The sequence below is a fragment of the Clytia hemisphaerica genome, unplaced genomic scaffold (genome assembly GCF_902728285.1).
Source record: "Clytia hemisphaerica strain Z4C2 unplaced genomic scaffold, Clytia hemisphaerica genome assembly, whole genome shotgun sequence".
NCBI classification, from domain to species: Eukaryota; Metazoa; Cnidaria; class Hydrozoa; order Leptothecata; family Clytiidae; genus Clytia; species Clytia hemisphaerica.
In genome coordinates, this window is record NW_027103808.1 from 179,710 (window position 1) to 193,791 (window position 14,082).

The 14,082-nt window shown below is 35.4% G+C and overlaps 2 protein-coding genes across 2 annotated transcripts; both read left to right on the forward strand.

Annotated features, from left to right (window-relative positions):
- The first annotated feature begins 3,948 nt into the window (after positions 1-3,948).
- On the forward strand, positions 3,949-9,208 carry LOC136806491 (lysosomal Pro-X carboxypeptidase-like). The gene is made up of 14 exons (XM_067063073.1): positions 3,949-4,121; positions 4,259-4,399; positions 4,600-4,701; positions 4,871-4,945; positions 5,125-5,182; positions 5,313-5,361; positions 5,527-5,581; positions 5,905-6,010; positions 6,246-6,362; positions 6,478-6,533; positions 7,221-7,382; positions 7,645-7,710; positions 8,014-8,135; positions 8,391-9,208. Exons 1-14 carry the CDS (start codon positions 3,987-3,989, stop codon positions 8,593-8,595), a joined length of 1,449 nt encoding a protein of 482 aa, XP_066919174.1. The 5' UTR covers positions 3,949-3,986; the 3' UTR covers positions 8,596-9,208.
- A 293-nt stretch (positions 9,209-9,501) lies between these two features.
- LOC136806492 (probable serine/threonine-protein kinase nek3) lies at positions 9,502-13,715 on the forward strand. The gene is made up of 2 exons (XM_067063074.1): positions 9,502-9,752; positions 10,106-13,715. The coding sequence occupies exons 1-2, from the start codon at positions 9,579-9,581 to the stop codon at positions 13,502-13,504; spliced, it is 3,573 nt and encodes a 1,190-aa protein (XP_066919175.1). The 5' UTR covers positions 9,502-9,578; the 3' UTR covers positions 13,505-13,715.
- Positions 13,716-14,082: the final 367 nt, after the last annotated feature.

The window sequence follows — 14,082 nt, forward strand, 5'->3', positions numbered from 1 at the left end:
GGTTTAAGATAAAAAAGCAATTTGATCTCGGCAATTATTGCCGAAGCGGTGTCAATTTTTCAGTGATGAAATGCTGAGAATCAGCAGAAAAATAGAAAAATTAAATAAATGAAAATTGCCGTTTTCGGCAATTATTGCCGTTTTTGGAAAGAAAAGTTGATTTTATTATTGAACACATGGTATTTGACATCTTCGCGATAAGTAGGCCCACTGTCTGTGCCTCGTCTAGTTTTGTTTTCAACTGGTTTTTGTTGGAAATAGACCTTTTTTCAAAGAGGCCACCCTGTTGAATAATTATGTAGTCCAGCAGAAAAACAATGATAAAACCATGCATAATTATTACAATACGCACGATACAGTAATTATGCATGGCTCTATCATTGTTTTTATAGCTGGACTACATAATTATTCAACAGGACGTCCTCTTTGAAAAAAGGTCTATGCAGCTAGCAAAATCGAGTCATATGTAAACAAACCTTACAACGGGGGTTTTGTAATCTCTTTCTGGCTGTGTTTCGGCATCGATGGACAGGATCTTTTTACACATTATTTTAGAACTTTTCATGTTATTGAGCAACGGAAAAATGAAAAAATCACTTTTAAAAATCCGAAACAAATCTTTTTTATGCAATTTTACAATTTTCAAACACCTCTGACATCTTACCCCTTATAAGGACAACATATTTTGCTGATTCAGCATTTCATTGTTGAAAAAATTGTCGTTTTTGGAAATAATTGCCGAACAGTTAGTCACACTAGCGTCCGCCAAAATGTGTATCAAAGATTAATGCTGCGAAAGCGCTATATCGTTTACTTGACTCTCAAGCAAAAAAATGCGCCTCAAAACTTCTAAAGGGATTCATGAAAAAATAACCTGCCGCTTTTTAATGAAATTAACATTTTCAAAAACTTTGAGAAATTGCCTAAAATTTGAGCCATAGATGAAAAAATTTGAGCCAAGCCAAACTTGAAAACTAATTTGAAGATCAACTTCCCTAGAAAAAGATCTACGGGGGGACGCGGAACCCACCTAGATCCGCGCACCGCCTGATAGGCTATTTCCCAGAAATTTTGCCGGACATCAAACAATGACCCATCTACATGTGCGGAATTATTTTTACTTTAGCTTATAAACAAGGCCTTAAAAATCGAAGCGCTCTCTCGGGAAATTGAATGACAAAATTTGGTTGGTTGATATTTGGCTGTTGCACGTTTGCAATCTGTCATTTTGTCTCATTTTAAGTTTTCAAGATTTAATTGATCGTCTTGGGATCTTGATTCAGGTATAACTCTCATCCTTGTTGTTGCAAATACATCCTGTAGATGACTGATGTTGTTTTTCTGAAAGCTTGATTTCCTAGTGTGACTAAGTGTGACTGTAGAAAAGAGCAGTAATTGCCATTTTTATCTTAAACACCCCAACTGGTCATCCACACCAGACCAGGATACATGGTTATATTATTTTCCCCTTATTATTTTCTATTTTCCTATCTTCTATCCTGATTTTCTGACTTTCTTTTAAGCGTTTCCAACTGTTTTCTAAGTACTGAAATTTGGCACACTTGATCGTTGGGCAAATGCATCTGGGGGTTGTTTTTTTATTTTTTGAAAATTTTCATTTTTAAGGGCATGGTCACGAGTTTTAGCCAAAGCAAGGGTTAGACTTTGGGACAGCCTGGAGACTTCAAAAATGGTTGGATTTGATCGGAATTTTGCACACTTGATCCTTGGACAAACCCCTGCGGGTGTTTTTTCATATTTTCAAAATATTTCAAAACTTTTGAAGACGTGGTCATGATTTTCAGGTACCGTAAGTTGGTCTAATGTCGACATCCCCCTTTTAATTATTCTGATACCTTTCTTTAGAGATAGGAATAATAGGAAGGTTGGGATCACTTATGGCTTATAGACAAAATATTTTTTCTACTCTGATTGTTAAGTGAAGAAAAATAGTTTTCATCAGTGATTCCAACATTCTGATTATTCCTATCTTTAAATAAGGGTTTCGAAATTAGATGGGGGATATGAGAGTGGTGCACCTTATAGTTTTGATTCCCGCTAAAGAATCATATTCTGACTTTCATGTAAGTAGATGCTCTTTTAGTGCTTTTGAGCTATACTGTCAGTTATTCTGTTAAAGTCGAACAAAGGTGATTGTCAATGATGACAGTACCGTTATTAATTTTGTTAGATCTGACAAATTGATGTTTGTAAGTATACTTAATAGTTCTGATTCCCATTGAAGAATCATATTCTGGTGTTCATGTTTTTCTGTCAAGAGCCTTGTAAACATTCCAACAACTTCATTGAAATTATCTGTAATAACTAAGCTCTACCATTTTAGCGCAGTCTGAGGATTGAGCCCAAAAACGTGTGCAGAACGCCCACGAGCTCCCGCACGGGTGAAAAACTTTAATCTGTCAATCATTTTCTCAAGCGAAGAGTACATGATGCGATTTCAGCTTTACGATAGTGCTGCAGATCATCAGTGGATAGTATTCATTATCCCTTTATTTTCATTTCTGGAACTTTTGCAAAAAAAAAAAAGAAAAATAGAAAAATTGTATTTTCACTGCTCTTTTCACATACTGAATTTGAAAGATTTTCTATGTGGCATTTTTTTGCAAAAAAAAAACAACTGATTTTTGTCCTGCTTTTGTGGGACTTTAGCTTAAGTGCAACATTGTGTACAAAGTCCAAATATGTGTTTCTCGTAGATTTTATATGAAGAGTTAGGGCTATACTGCTAGTAGGACCATTTCCAAGCTTTTGGATCCTCAGATCCTAAGGTCCTAAGTCGTAAGTCTCATTTTAAAACTCTACTTTCTAAGCCGAAGTTAAGGCACTTAGAAACTACTTGCAGTTTTTAAAATTCTTTTTTGCCATATATTCTGCTGATGATTGTAGAAAACTGATGTGATCTTATTTTTTCTTAAACCTGGATTAGTAGTTTTGTTGAGGGTAGGCATGTCTTTTCATCTCTGAAAATTCTTTGTCTTTTCAAGTGATATAGAGAGTTCCAAAAAGTTATTATATGAAAAATAATTGCTTTTTCAAGATTTCTAACCCAATTTGGAAACTGTGTTAAATCTTCCCTGGCCCTGGTCACCAAACCTGTTGCTCAAGTCATCAGAAAAATAAAAAAAGGATCAGCAAATGTTTTTCTTGCCTGGTTTCGTGGATAATTCATACACTCATTTTATTTTATAAGCATACGGGAAAATTGGGTCAAGGCTTAATATGCTTAAATCAAATCTCATTTTTAGACTTGATTTATGCTTATTTATATGCTTTGACTTCGATTTTTGATTTTCTTTGGGTTCGATTGAAAATTTCGAATTTTTAAAGTCGTAACATTGATTCTGATCAAAGAATGAATTTTTTTTTGTAATTTGGCGTCACAGGTGAAAATCTTTGGTCTAAGAAAGCTCAAACAGCTTTAAAAATAGCCCTAAAAAGGTCAGCGTTTTAGAAAAGCTGCACGGTTTTTTTTGCATTTCGGCTTGGAGGTATGCTTAGCATTATGCTTATTTTTTACCAAAAGTTATGCATATATAATAAAATGAGTGTAATAAGAATCCGAAAGATTAGTAAAGCAATAATTTGAGATATCTTTGTTAGGTTCATTATTTACATTTCCTAAGGATTTGTTTAGAATCTAATTTAGCTTACAAGACAGAATTGTAAAAAATTATTTTCAACACATAATTAGCTTTTTGATAATTGGCTTTTTCTAAAAAAATTTGAGAAGAAGATTTTGATGGAGCTCTATTCCCAAATTCTATAATTTTTGATTTTTATTAAAGGCCAATGGCAATGACATTTTAGCCCTAAAAGTAGAGTACTTATAGAAAATAAGCTTTTTTTAAACAATATATTGTCAACCACAAACAAAAATTTGTCTCAAATTTTTGACATCAAAAGTTCTATGAAATTTATTAAAGACTTGATTCATTTTTAATAACATTCAGATAATCTAAACAAAAATGAAGCTGATTCTGGTAGGACTTCTTTTTATTTCGGTTGTTACAGCAATTAGAAGGGCACCGCTGTTTCCAAAGTTCAAAGGCAGTAAAGTGGAAAATGATTATCAATACAAGGAAATGTGGTATGCTCAAACTGTAAGCTATACTTGATGTGTTTGAGTAAAATTTTGAAAATTATTAAGAATTATAAAGAAAATTACTTCTCAGAGAAAAAAGTGGTAGTAGATTTTTTTATAGCCCTACTATAATCTTGTTTATTGTTTTAATTCCAGCTTGATCATTTCAACTTTCTGACAACTGATCGACAATTTTCTCAAAGGTATTTGGTCAGTGATACATATTATAAACCAGGAGGACCAGTGTTCTTTTACACCGGAAACGAAGGAGATATTGCTTGGTTCTGCAACAATACGGTATGGCAATAAAGCACTCTATCTTTCTGCGAATTATTAGAAAATATTTATCAAATAGCCCTTGTCATTAATCCCTTACTAAAACGTTCTATATCTATTTTTTTGAATGGTTAACGATCTTAAATGATAAAAGTCACACTACTTTGATTCAAACTATCAAAAAAGCTGTTGCTCGACATTTTTGTTATCTTGTCTTGCAGGGTTTTATGTGGGACATCGCTCCAGAGTTCAATGCACTTCTTGTATTTGCTGAGCATAGATATTATGGTAAATCATTGCCATTTGGAAAAGACTCTTACAAGGTAGATTTGAAGTATATACCAAACTATTATCAGGTTCAAATGAAAAATATCTCATATCCAACCACACGAAATCTCATGCATTTTAAACATTTTACTTAACCTTGACTTAATTATCTCATACACTTAAGAGAAACTATGGCTTAATATATCATTCCTTATTTGATTAAAGGATGCCGTTCACTTGGGATATCTGAGCTCTGAGCAAGCTCTTGCTGATTTTGCGACACTTATTACACACATCAGAGTAAGTATACACTTTCAAGGCTTTTTTACCTTTTTCTCGGATTTGCTTTCAAAGCTTGACTAAAAGAAAATCGTATCCCATTACCAAATTGTAAATTTATTCTGAATATGACAAAATGCAACCTTCCAAAATTGAGTTTTTGAGATCAATAAAACCTTTCAATTTTGATTCTTTTTCAGAAAACGATGCCATCTGTTGCAAACAGTCCTTTCATTTCTTTTGGAGGCTCCTACGGAGGTGAAAACTTTTTACATTTCGATTATGTCATAAGTCAGAATTCTCTTTTTGAACCTACATGATAATCATCTAATTGTCTAATTTTCAATGTTAATCTTTTACCTTACATACTTGATGATTTTCACTTTAGGAATGCTTGCTGCTTGGTTCCGAATGAAATATCCTGCTTCAGTAGCTGGGTAAGTATTTTCTGTAATGTATTCTGTAACAATTCTTTAATGGACTTTTCACAAGCATCATCTTTTTACTTTTTCACTGAATATTGCCGAAGATGGAATGAATGAAATCATCAGAGCAATTTAACTAGTTGAAATTCAATGATTTTATCTTGTTCTCACTTTTAGAGCAATTTCAGCGTCTGCACCCATCTTAGCATTTCCTGAAATGAATGATTGTGAGGTGGGTGTTAATTTTTTTAAATAAGGCTCTAACTTTTTAACTCTATTTATTTCTAAAAAAGGAAAATGAGAAACATTGGCCAGCGTAATGTCGATGGCATTATTCCCATTCTTTATAAAAAATAGTGCATTGCAGTTATTTTGAAAATCTCTTTTCAATTAAGATGTCTGACTATTATGTTATACTGGGAAACTGGATATCCAAGTTGTGAACGTTTATTTTGTTGATGAAGACGCATTGATTTAGGAAGACCAGGCAGTAAACCATGTCGACAAAAAAAGTTTACAGTCTGGATTTCTAGCATTCACTTTTGTTATATGTAGCTCTTCTACAAGATTGCAACAGATGATTTCAAATTAGCTGGAGGAGATGTCTGTGCAGCTCAAATACGTAAATCATGGAACACTATCGTCTCTTTGGGTCAAACAGGTATATCGATTCGAACAAAAGAGGTTTTTAACGTTGTCAGCCAAACCTACTATAGGTGCCTTAACTTTTAGATTTCAAGTCCTACAGGTCGAGTTGCTAGCACTTTTCCATAACGAGAAAAAAATTTCTTTCTACTGAGCATAAAAAATGTGGAATATTCAACTATTGTCAAGATGCTTAACTTGTAATTTCTTAATACTTATAAGTTGTAACACACTTCCTGTTTTTCCCCTAGCTATTGGTAGAAGTCAACTGCAATCAATGTTCCAGTTGTGCAAACCATTGAAAGATATAAATGATGTGTACATGTTGAATATTTGGTTGAGCGAAGCATGGGTCAACCTGGCCATGGGTAAATATCAGAACATGTATATCATACAGCTCCTCATTTTTGACGATAATTTATGTCAGTTTTGAAATGCTTTGCAACTGTTAACTTTGTAACCTTGTCAACCGTTACATTTTAGTTGATTACCCGTACCCTGCATCATTCTTGGAACCATTACCAAGCTGGCCCATCAAGGTTTGTGATTTAACTGTCTTACAGTATTATATTAGGTTTGCACCATTTCTCTTTCATATGATAACTTTTTGTCAACCCATACCATGTGAAGGGTACCATAACTGTGATACAAGAGTGTGAGTGATATACCGAACTGTGCGGTGTGGGGTGACACTCATCCCGTCCTACGCTCGTGACAAGCACTATGCTCTCCTGCGTAGTTCGAGTGTCATCACTATGCACCATGTTAACGATGTGACTACCTTTTTAAAAATACTTCATTTATTCCAGAAAATAATTTGAGTTCATTGTTTTTGATGCTGAACTGAAATTTTTATTTTGTTACTTATGACAACCTTTTCTCGCAGACCCACCGGGAAGGGTCCCACTGGAAAAAATTTGCCAAAATATAAAGAAATATTGTGCTATTTTTTCCATTCCCACTGAATTTTCTGGACGCGAAAACAATTGAATTAAAATCCCCAGCCATAAAAAAATATGGAGTGACAATCCCCATCGAGTTTTCGTCCGGTATTTTTGCCCCTAATGACTGAAAAAATCCTACCGGGTCTGTAAGAAGGGGGGCGGGGTGTGAATTTGAATTTTACGCGTCTGGAAAATCTACTTTACTGATGCGAAAAACCTGTTACGTGATTTTTGCATGATTATGAAATAATTCTTAAATGCCAATATTGTAACCCTTTTCAGGAAGTTTGTAAACACTTGCAAGAAGACGCGACTGGTGTGACATTGATCAAAAACATTGTTGGTGCAGCAAACGTTTATGCCAACTTCACTGGTCAAACTAAATGTCTGGATATCAATCAGCAAGCTACTGGAAACCTCGGTGACCAGGGATGGGACTTCCAAGTATGTTTTCTGGACTTTATTTTAATGTTTCTCTTTCAGTACATTGATATTACTCCAATGACAGAAGGTTTTCAGGCACACAAAGCTTAATAATCAGCGCTGTCAAGTTGGAATACCCATGATGCTCTTTATCAAGCATCTCACGTATTTAATGTGAACTTTGTGTTCAAACTGCTCTTAACGTTTCTCTCCTTATGTTTCAAAATTGAGCAAAATTGAGAAAACTCGTCTTCACATGTGTATCGCAACTACCCTTTTATAGGCCTGTACAGAGATGGCAATGCCATTATGTCAAGACGGAATCCGTGATATGTGGTTACCAGCAGAGGTTTGTCACTAATTTTTTATTTTGTTGTCATGCAACCTTGACTCTTAAGGACCTGGTTGACAAGGGGCAGCGGTTAGATATAGCGAAAAATGGAAATCCTCATTGTTTGGGGTTAGAATTACTCCCTTTTATACACATTAGCTAAATTTAACTGAATCTAATACACCTAACATGAGGTTTTTTTGTTCTTGGATTGTACAAAGTTTTTCCATAGTAATTTTTCGGAGAAAAGGACTGATTTGAAATTTTGAAAAGTGACAATTCTTCCCCGAGGTGATGGTTGTGATCGTATTTCTTTTTCAGTGGAACTTCGACGCGTTTGCAAAGGGTTGTGAAACACAGTGGGGAGTAACAACACGAAAGTATTGGACACAGTCTGTTTATGGCGGATTCAACATTTCTGCTTCAAGCAATATCGTATTCAGGTAACATCTTATTTACTCTTTATTGCTTAAGCAAAAAGAATAAAATCAGGGTCCAGCTAAGAAAACCACCTCACCCAGACCCACCAGATCGTCCATAAAATATCGCTTTTGAAAATTTTGTTTACAAGGGGGCACTCAAGAAGTAGAGGGCAAGTCTGAATATAGCACAACGAGGGTTAACATAGTTTGTGTCTAGCAGGCTCTGTCCCGTACAACTGTCTACTTTCAACCGTTCATTTTTCTTCTCTTCTTTAGCAATGGTAAATTGGACCCTTGGTCAGGATACGGTGTTTTGAAATCTCCATCACCCTCCATCGTCACCGTTTTCATTGAAGATGGAGCGCATCATTTGGATTTGAGATCTGCTAATGACCTCGACCCTCAATCTGTTATCGATGCCAGGAATATCCATAAACAAAATATCGAGAAATGGATCCACGAATATCAAAAACAACATTAAAGATTATTGCTATGTTTTTGTTATAATGGGAAAAGGTAACAGGAAAGGCAAATGTATATAGGTAGGATTATTTTTGATTACATAGGTGCGCACATTTTTGAATCCCTGATGTCTCATAAGCCTACTAGGTTTTATTTGCCAGCTTGAATATCTAGATTAGCTAAGTGTTTTCTTTAATAGGGATATGAAACCTTTTACTTTTAACGGATTGGAAATTGAATCTGCTCATTAAAATCTAGGATTTTTTCCGACTGCCGAGTCTAGTTTAGCTTATTCCAACTGAATTTTAAAGTATTTTCTATCACTGGTGAAGATCTTTAGGCTCTGGCTAGGGGAGAAAAATGGGTCATACAGGGGTCTACTTTTAATTCACTGCATATGATTTTGTATAGTATGCTTAAACTTCACTGCACTGTGTAATTACGTACAATTTCTTTGGTTTTATTTATTTCCAATATTTTGGTCAATATTTTTTTTGTTTTCATCATTTTATGCACTTCTTCTCGTTTGATACTTACTAATATTGTTGAAAATTGTTTAAAAAAATTTTGTAAAAATTTTATAAGTATATATCATTTTTTGTACGAAATAATAAATTAAATTGCATTTGAAACTTTGACCTGGTTTTACATTTTGATTCACTTATGTACCAACATCAGGAGATGCCGCACATAGTATTTTAAAGCAACAAGTTTACTAGCATATTCCTTTTATAATGTTCATGCTTTTATAGACCATAAAGAATTTCCTCCTTTTAATTTCAATATTTTGATAGCAATGTGAAACATGTTTTCAAACAATTGTTCACCAAACCATTCCAATAAACACAGCGTTTTAAATTTCCTTTAAAAAAAAGATTCTCAAAATGTGTTCACAACAACATTAATTTTTCGAACGTTTTCTTTTGAGTAAACAAAAATAATTAACGAAAAGAAAGTAAATTTGAAATCGAATTTATCAATTTCTTTTATTGTAATGAGACAATGAATTCCATTTGTTTGTTTTGTGGATTACTTCTTATAGCATGTTGTTGGTCATCACCAGTTGAAGCCAGAGGAAGAAATTACAGGAGGAATTTTGAAGTTGGAGACCAAGGAGTGTTTATCGATTATGACTATCCGCAGAGTCCGTTGTCGCATATCTCACCAATAGCTCCGGTAAATGGTTTTATCTGCTGGGTACTCTTAGATGCCTAACTTAGGGGAAGGAGCAATTTACAAAAGTTTTGTTAAACGTTAGGGCCTAATTGCAAGGGACTTTTACTCCTAAAGAGTACCAAGATAGTTAATTAAGGGTTATTTGGTAAATAGTTTCTAAAAGCTTGAAATTCTTTCAAAACTCAGTGTTCCTTGACAGGTTAAATTCATACCAAGGATATATTTCAATCTCTCATACAATGGCTGCGGATATAAATACGTTTATTTTTCCTGTCTTTTAAATCCTTCCCATTTTCAGTTATTTTATGGTTCAATAATTAGTAATTTGACCTTTTCCACCTTATTTTTACCAGGGCGATCCACACTACCATGGATTTCTTCCACCGCATCACCCACACCATGATTACGACTATGATGACGACGATGATGACGATGAAGACGGTGATGACGACGACGATGACGATGATTATGAGGACAGTGATGGCGACGAGGGGGAATATCACCACATTCTACACCATCACAATCGTCATGTCCTTGAACAACAAAATGGGTTGTTGAATGAACTTGATCGTCGAGCACATCTCAATGAAATATTACTCAAAAATCGGGTGGCCAACGAGAGATTACATCAGTTGAATTTAGACTTGAATACACATGCACTTGCTGATCGCATAGCAAGCTTCCATAATGATAACAATCAAGAATTAGCAATGAAGTTGGCAATGTTAGCAGGACACCATCCTTATCATGAGACATCACACAGTCAACTAGATATCGGTCCAAATAGTGCTGCACCTTATCTGCAACCACTGGCAGCATTTCACCACGACCAAAGTCACGCATTAGCTGCCAAACTAGCAATGTTGGATCACTATCATCCTTTCCAAGCACCTCTCATTCACGATCACGTCAACGTTGGTCCTGGCCACTCTCCACCTTATTTACAATCGAACTTCGAAGTGACACCAGGGTATAATTTGAACGAATATGGTGACGTTCCAGGATATCGGAAACAGAAAATAGATGAAGCAGCCAATCTTCATGAGCATCTACACAACTCTGAGATCATGATGCATGCTGAGTTGCACGGTCCAGTGCATGTTGACGCTGACGAAGAAGCAGTAGAGAACGGAGAAGAGTTGGGACATCCTGAGGAGCCAGACAAACCTCCACATCTTCATCCACCAGCAGTTCTGGGAGGAATGGATTTCGGTGGCTTGGATCCTGTTGAAATCGCCAACAAAGCAACTTACACTTTATCTCCTTTAGCTAAACAAATCAGTGACGCAGCAACTAAAACAACAGCTGAACACTTAGCTGGGAAATTCTCAGCTATGGATGATAAATTAATGAACTTGGTTAATCGACCAAATCTGTTTGAAGGCGATCCAAAAGCAGTCATGGGTATCGGTAGATCTCACCATCACCACCATCACACACATGACGAAAACCCAACCTCTACTCAAAGGAAGGAGGAATTACCTAGCAGTCCTTCACTAAACGATTTAAGTCCTCAGCCATCCAAGCCACAAAACGCAGACCAGCGAACCAGAGTGACCAACAAAAATAATGAACATCCAATAAAGAACACGACCATGCCAAGAAATGCAAATGACGTTGGACTAAGAAAAAACTCCACTCATTCTGAACTTAGAAACCACCTAAAACCAGTGAATATAGATAGAACTGCTGAGTTAACAAAACCTATTTCTTCGAAAAATTCAACCAAACCAGAAGCGAGCTTAAATACTGAGAGTAAGAAATCTTCAACAGACTCGACCAAAGTCTTTACTGGAACGACACAATCTTCAAAGAATTCAACAAATGAAGATAGAATTCCAATCACCAGGAATTCAAACAGAAATCTATCAAAACGTCACAAAGGTTTTATAGCATGGAACTTGGTAAATGCAAATACTAGAACCATCACGAATAGTTTCAACAGTGAAGAATCATCTTCGATGAAAAATCATTCAGTCAACAACACAATCCACAAGAAGCACATTGTAGACCACACACAAAACAAAAGAGGTGAAATCACTCCAGAAACATTTCAAGGTTCAATGCATACTATGGAAAACTTCATCGACGCGCTCGCAGCAAAACCAACTCAACCCCGAAGCAAAACTCAACATTCAAAGAAGAAAAATTACATCAGGGTTTCCAAGAACCACATAAAGACATTGAATAGAACGGAAAGAGGACAGGTAAAAGAGCACGTTCAAAAACCATTGCACGATCTTACCATCCATGTTTCCTTTGGGGAGGAAGATAAAACATCGCTCAGCAATGGGTCAGTATCTAATCTCACCACAGTATCTAACGAAGAAAAACCATCCCACGATAACCCCTCAGGTTCAGTGTCCGAAATGTTACCTCATCATCAGCATGCTTCGAACAACCAGACAACAACGTCATTGCACAAAAATGATGACAAAGCACATTCTTCTATTGATATGCGCAGTAAGACCACTGAGAGCTCATTTCGACGAACAGTTCCAACTCAAAAGCAACACGAGGAAAATATAAAAGAACAACCAGGACAAATTTCCAATCATCTAACACAGACAACAAACAACACATTACACAGCCAACAGAATAAACCAACCAGGAAAAGTCCTTCGCATTCCGACGTACTGGAAAATCACCATCTAATCAAGGATTCTAAAAATCCAATAACCCTTGATAACAATCAAGACTTGAACTACAACATAAATGGACACAAGCACAGCATTTCTTTAGAAATTCAACGGAAATATATTGCTTATAAAAACATGGTTAAACTTTTAAAAGGACAAAGTAAATCTACCTCATCAATTGGTCCTTATGGTAACGACACAAACTCTTTCGATTCAAAATCAAGTGAGCTTGAGGCAAGAAACTCACAGAAAGCTATAAATAAGATTACCAGCAATATCAAAGAAAAAAAGACTGATTCAAAAAGTCAGGAGAAGTCGTCGGAAGGTCGCAGTGTCGCTCACAATACAGAAAATGTCCCCTTAGCTATTCCGATCAAGAAAATGCCAGGAAATCCAGTGCCAACAGCTGATAATACCAAAGTCTCAGCATCGTTTGAAAACCACCCAACAGAATCACAAATTCACCATGCTGAATTGGTCACTCAAAACAATAAAAATTTGATTGAGAATAAGAAAATAAAAGAACAATCGACTAAACCTTCATCTAAATCTCTGAATAATGAACTAGCTGAAGCCACAAAAAATTTACTTCAAAGTGAACTTATTGTCAGTGACAATAAGGAAACCAAAAGAAACAGCTCCCATATTTCAGCCCAGAAAATGTCCAAGAAACCATCTAAGAATGTACACAAGGACGTCAAAGAGCCTTCACCAACGATTCACGTCCTTGCCATGGAAAGGGAATTAAAAGACTTGAAAGGAGAAATCGAATCTCGATATTCGAAGTATAGAAAAATTCGTGATAAACTAATGAAGGATAAGAAAGTGTTTTTATTCAAACCTGATGATGTTGATATGACTGTATTAACTGAGCTGTCCGAAAAACAAACATTGTCCGATAAAACAACTGATAATGACACAGTAAACAAAGATATTAGAGTAAATAAAGAATTCGTTTCTGATCGCCGTACAGATAAAAGTTCAATGGTAGACATTAAGAAAAATACCCAGACCGGATTAAGTCAAAAGAAAAACTTACACGGCATTGTAAAGACTTTAAGGAAAGATTATAAATCAACGCCCACAAATTCCTGGCATATTCAGTTACAATAGGGAATTTTCTTAATATAATCTTTATAAATTTCTTGTATGTATGATTATCCCTGTAAATATCAGATTTCACTTTAAAAGAGACATTAATTCCTTCACACGGTCGAAACCTCTACATTCAGGTATTTTCGATTATCTGATATTGTCATAGAAACTGTCAAATAAAATTTATTTGATGAAATCGATATCACCCACAATATATCAATCAAAATTACTTTTCGTTCCGTTCTGCTTTATTCTATTAGTTTAGCTTTCTTAAATATTTTACCCCTATAAAATGTCCAGCATGTTTTCAGCGACAGATCAACTTTACAAACTTTGATTTCCACAAATAAACGAAACAGGACACGAGGAAGAGGAGACCTCCCCACAATTTTGAACGCCCACAGATTTGTACTACTACACCCCTGTATCTTTTCCTCAATAATATAATATGAAAGGTTTTGATTTGATTGATGTATTGGGCTTTTCCAGAAAAAATCCGTTCATGGGGGGTGGAGGATGAATTGTCCAGGGGTATTGAAAAAATGCCAAAAAATTGCAATGTCCAGGGGGTAAATTCCAATGTCCAGGGGTAATTT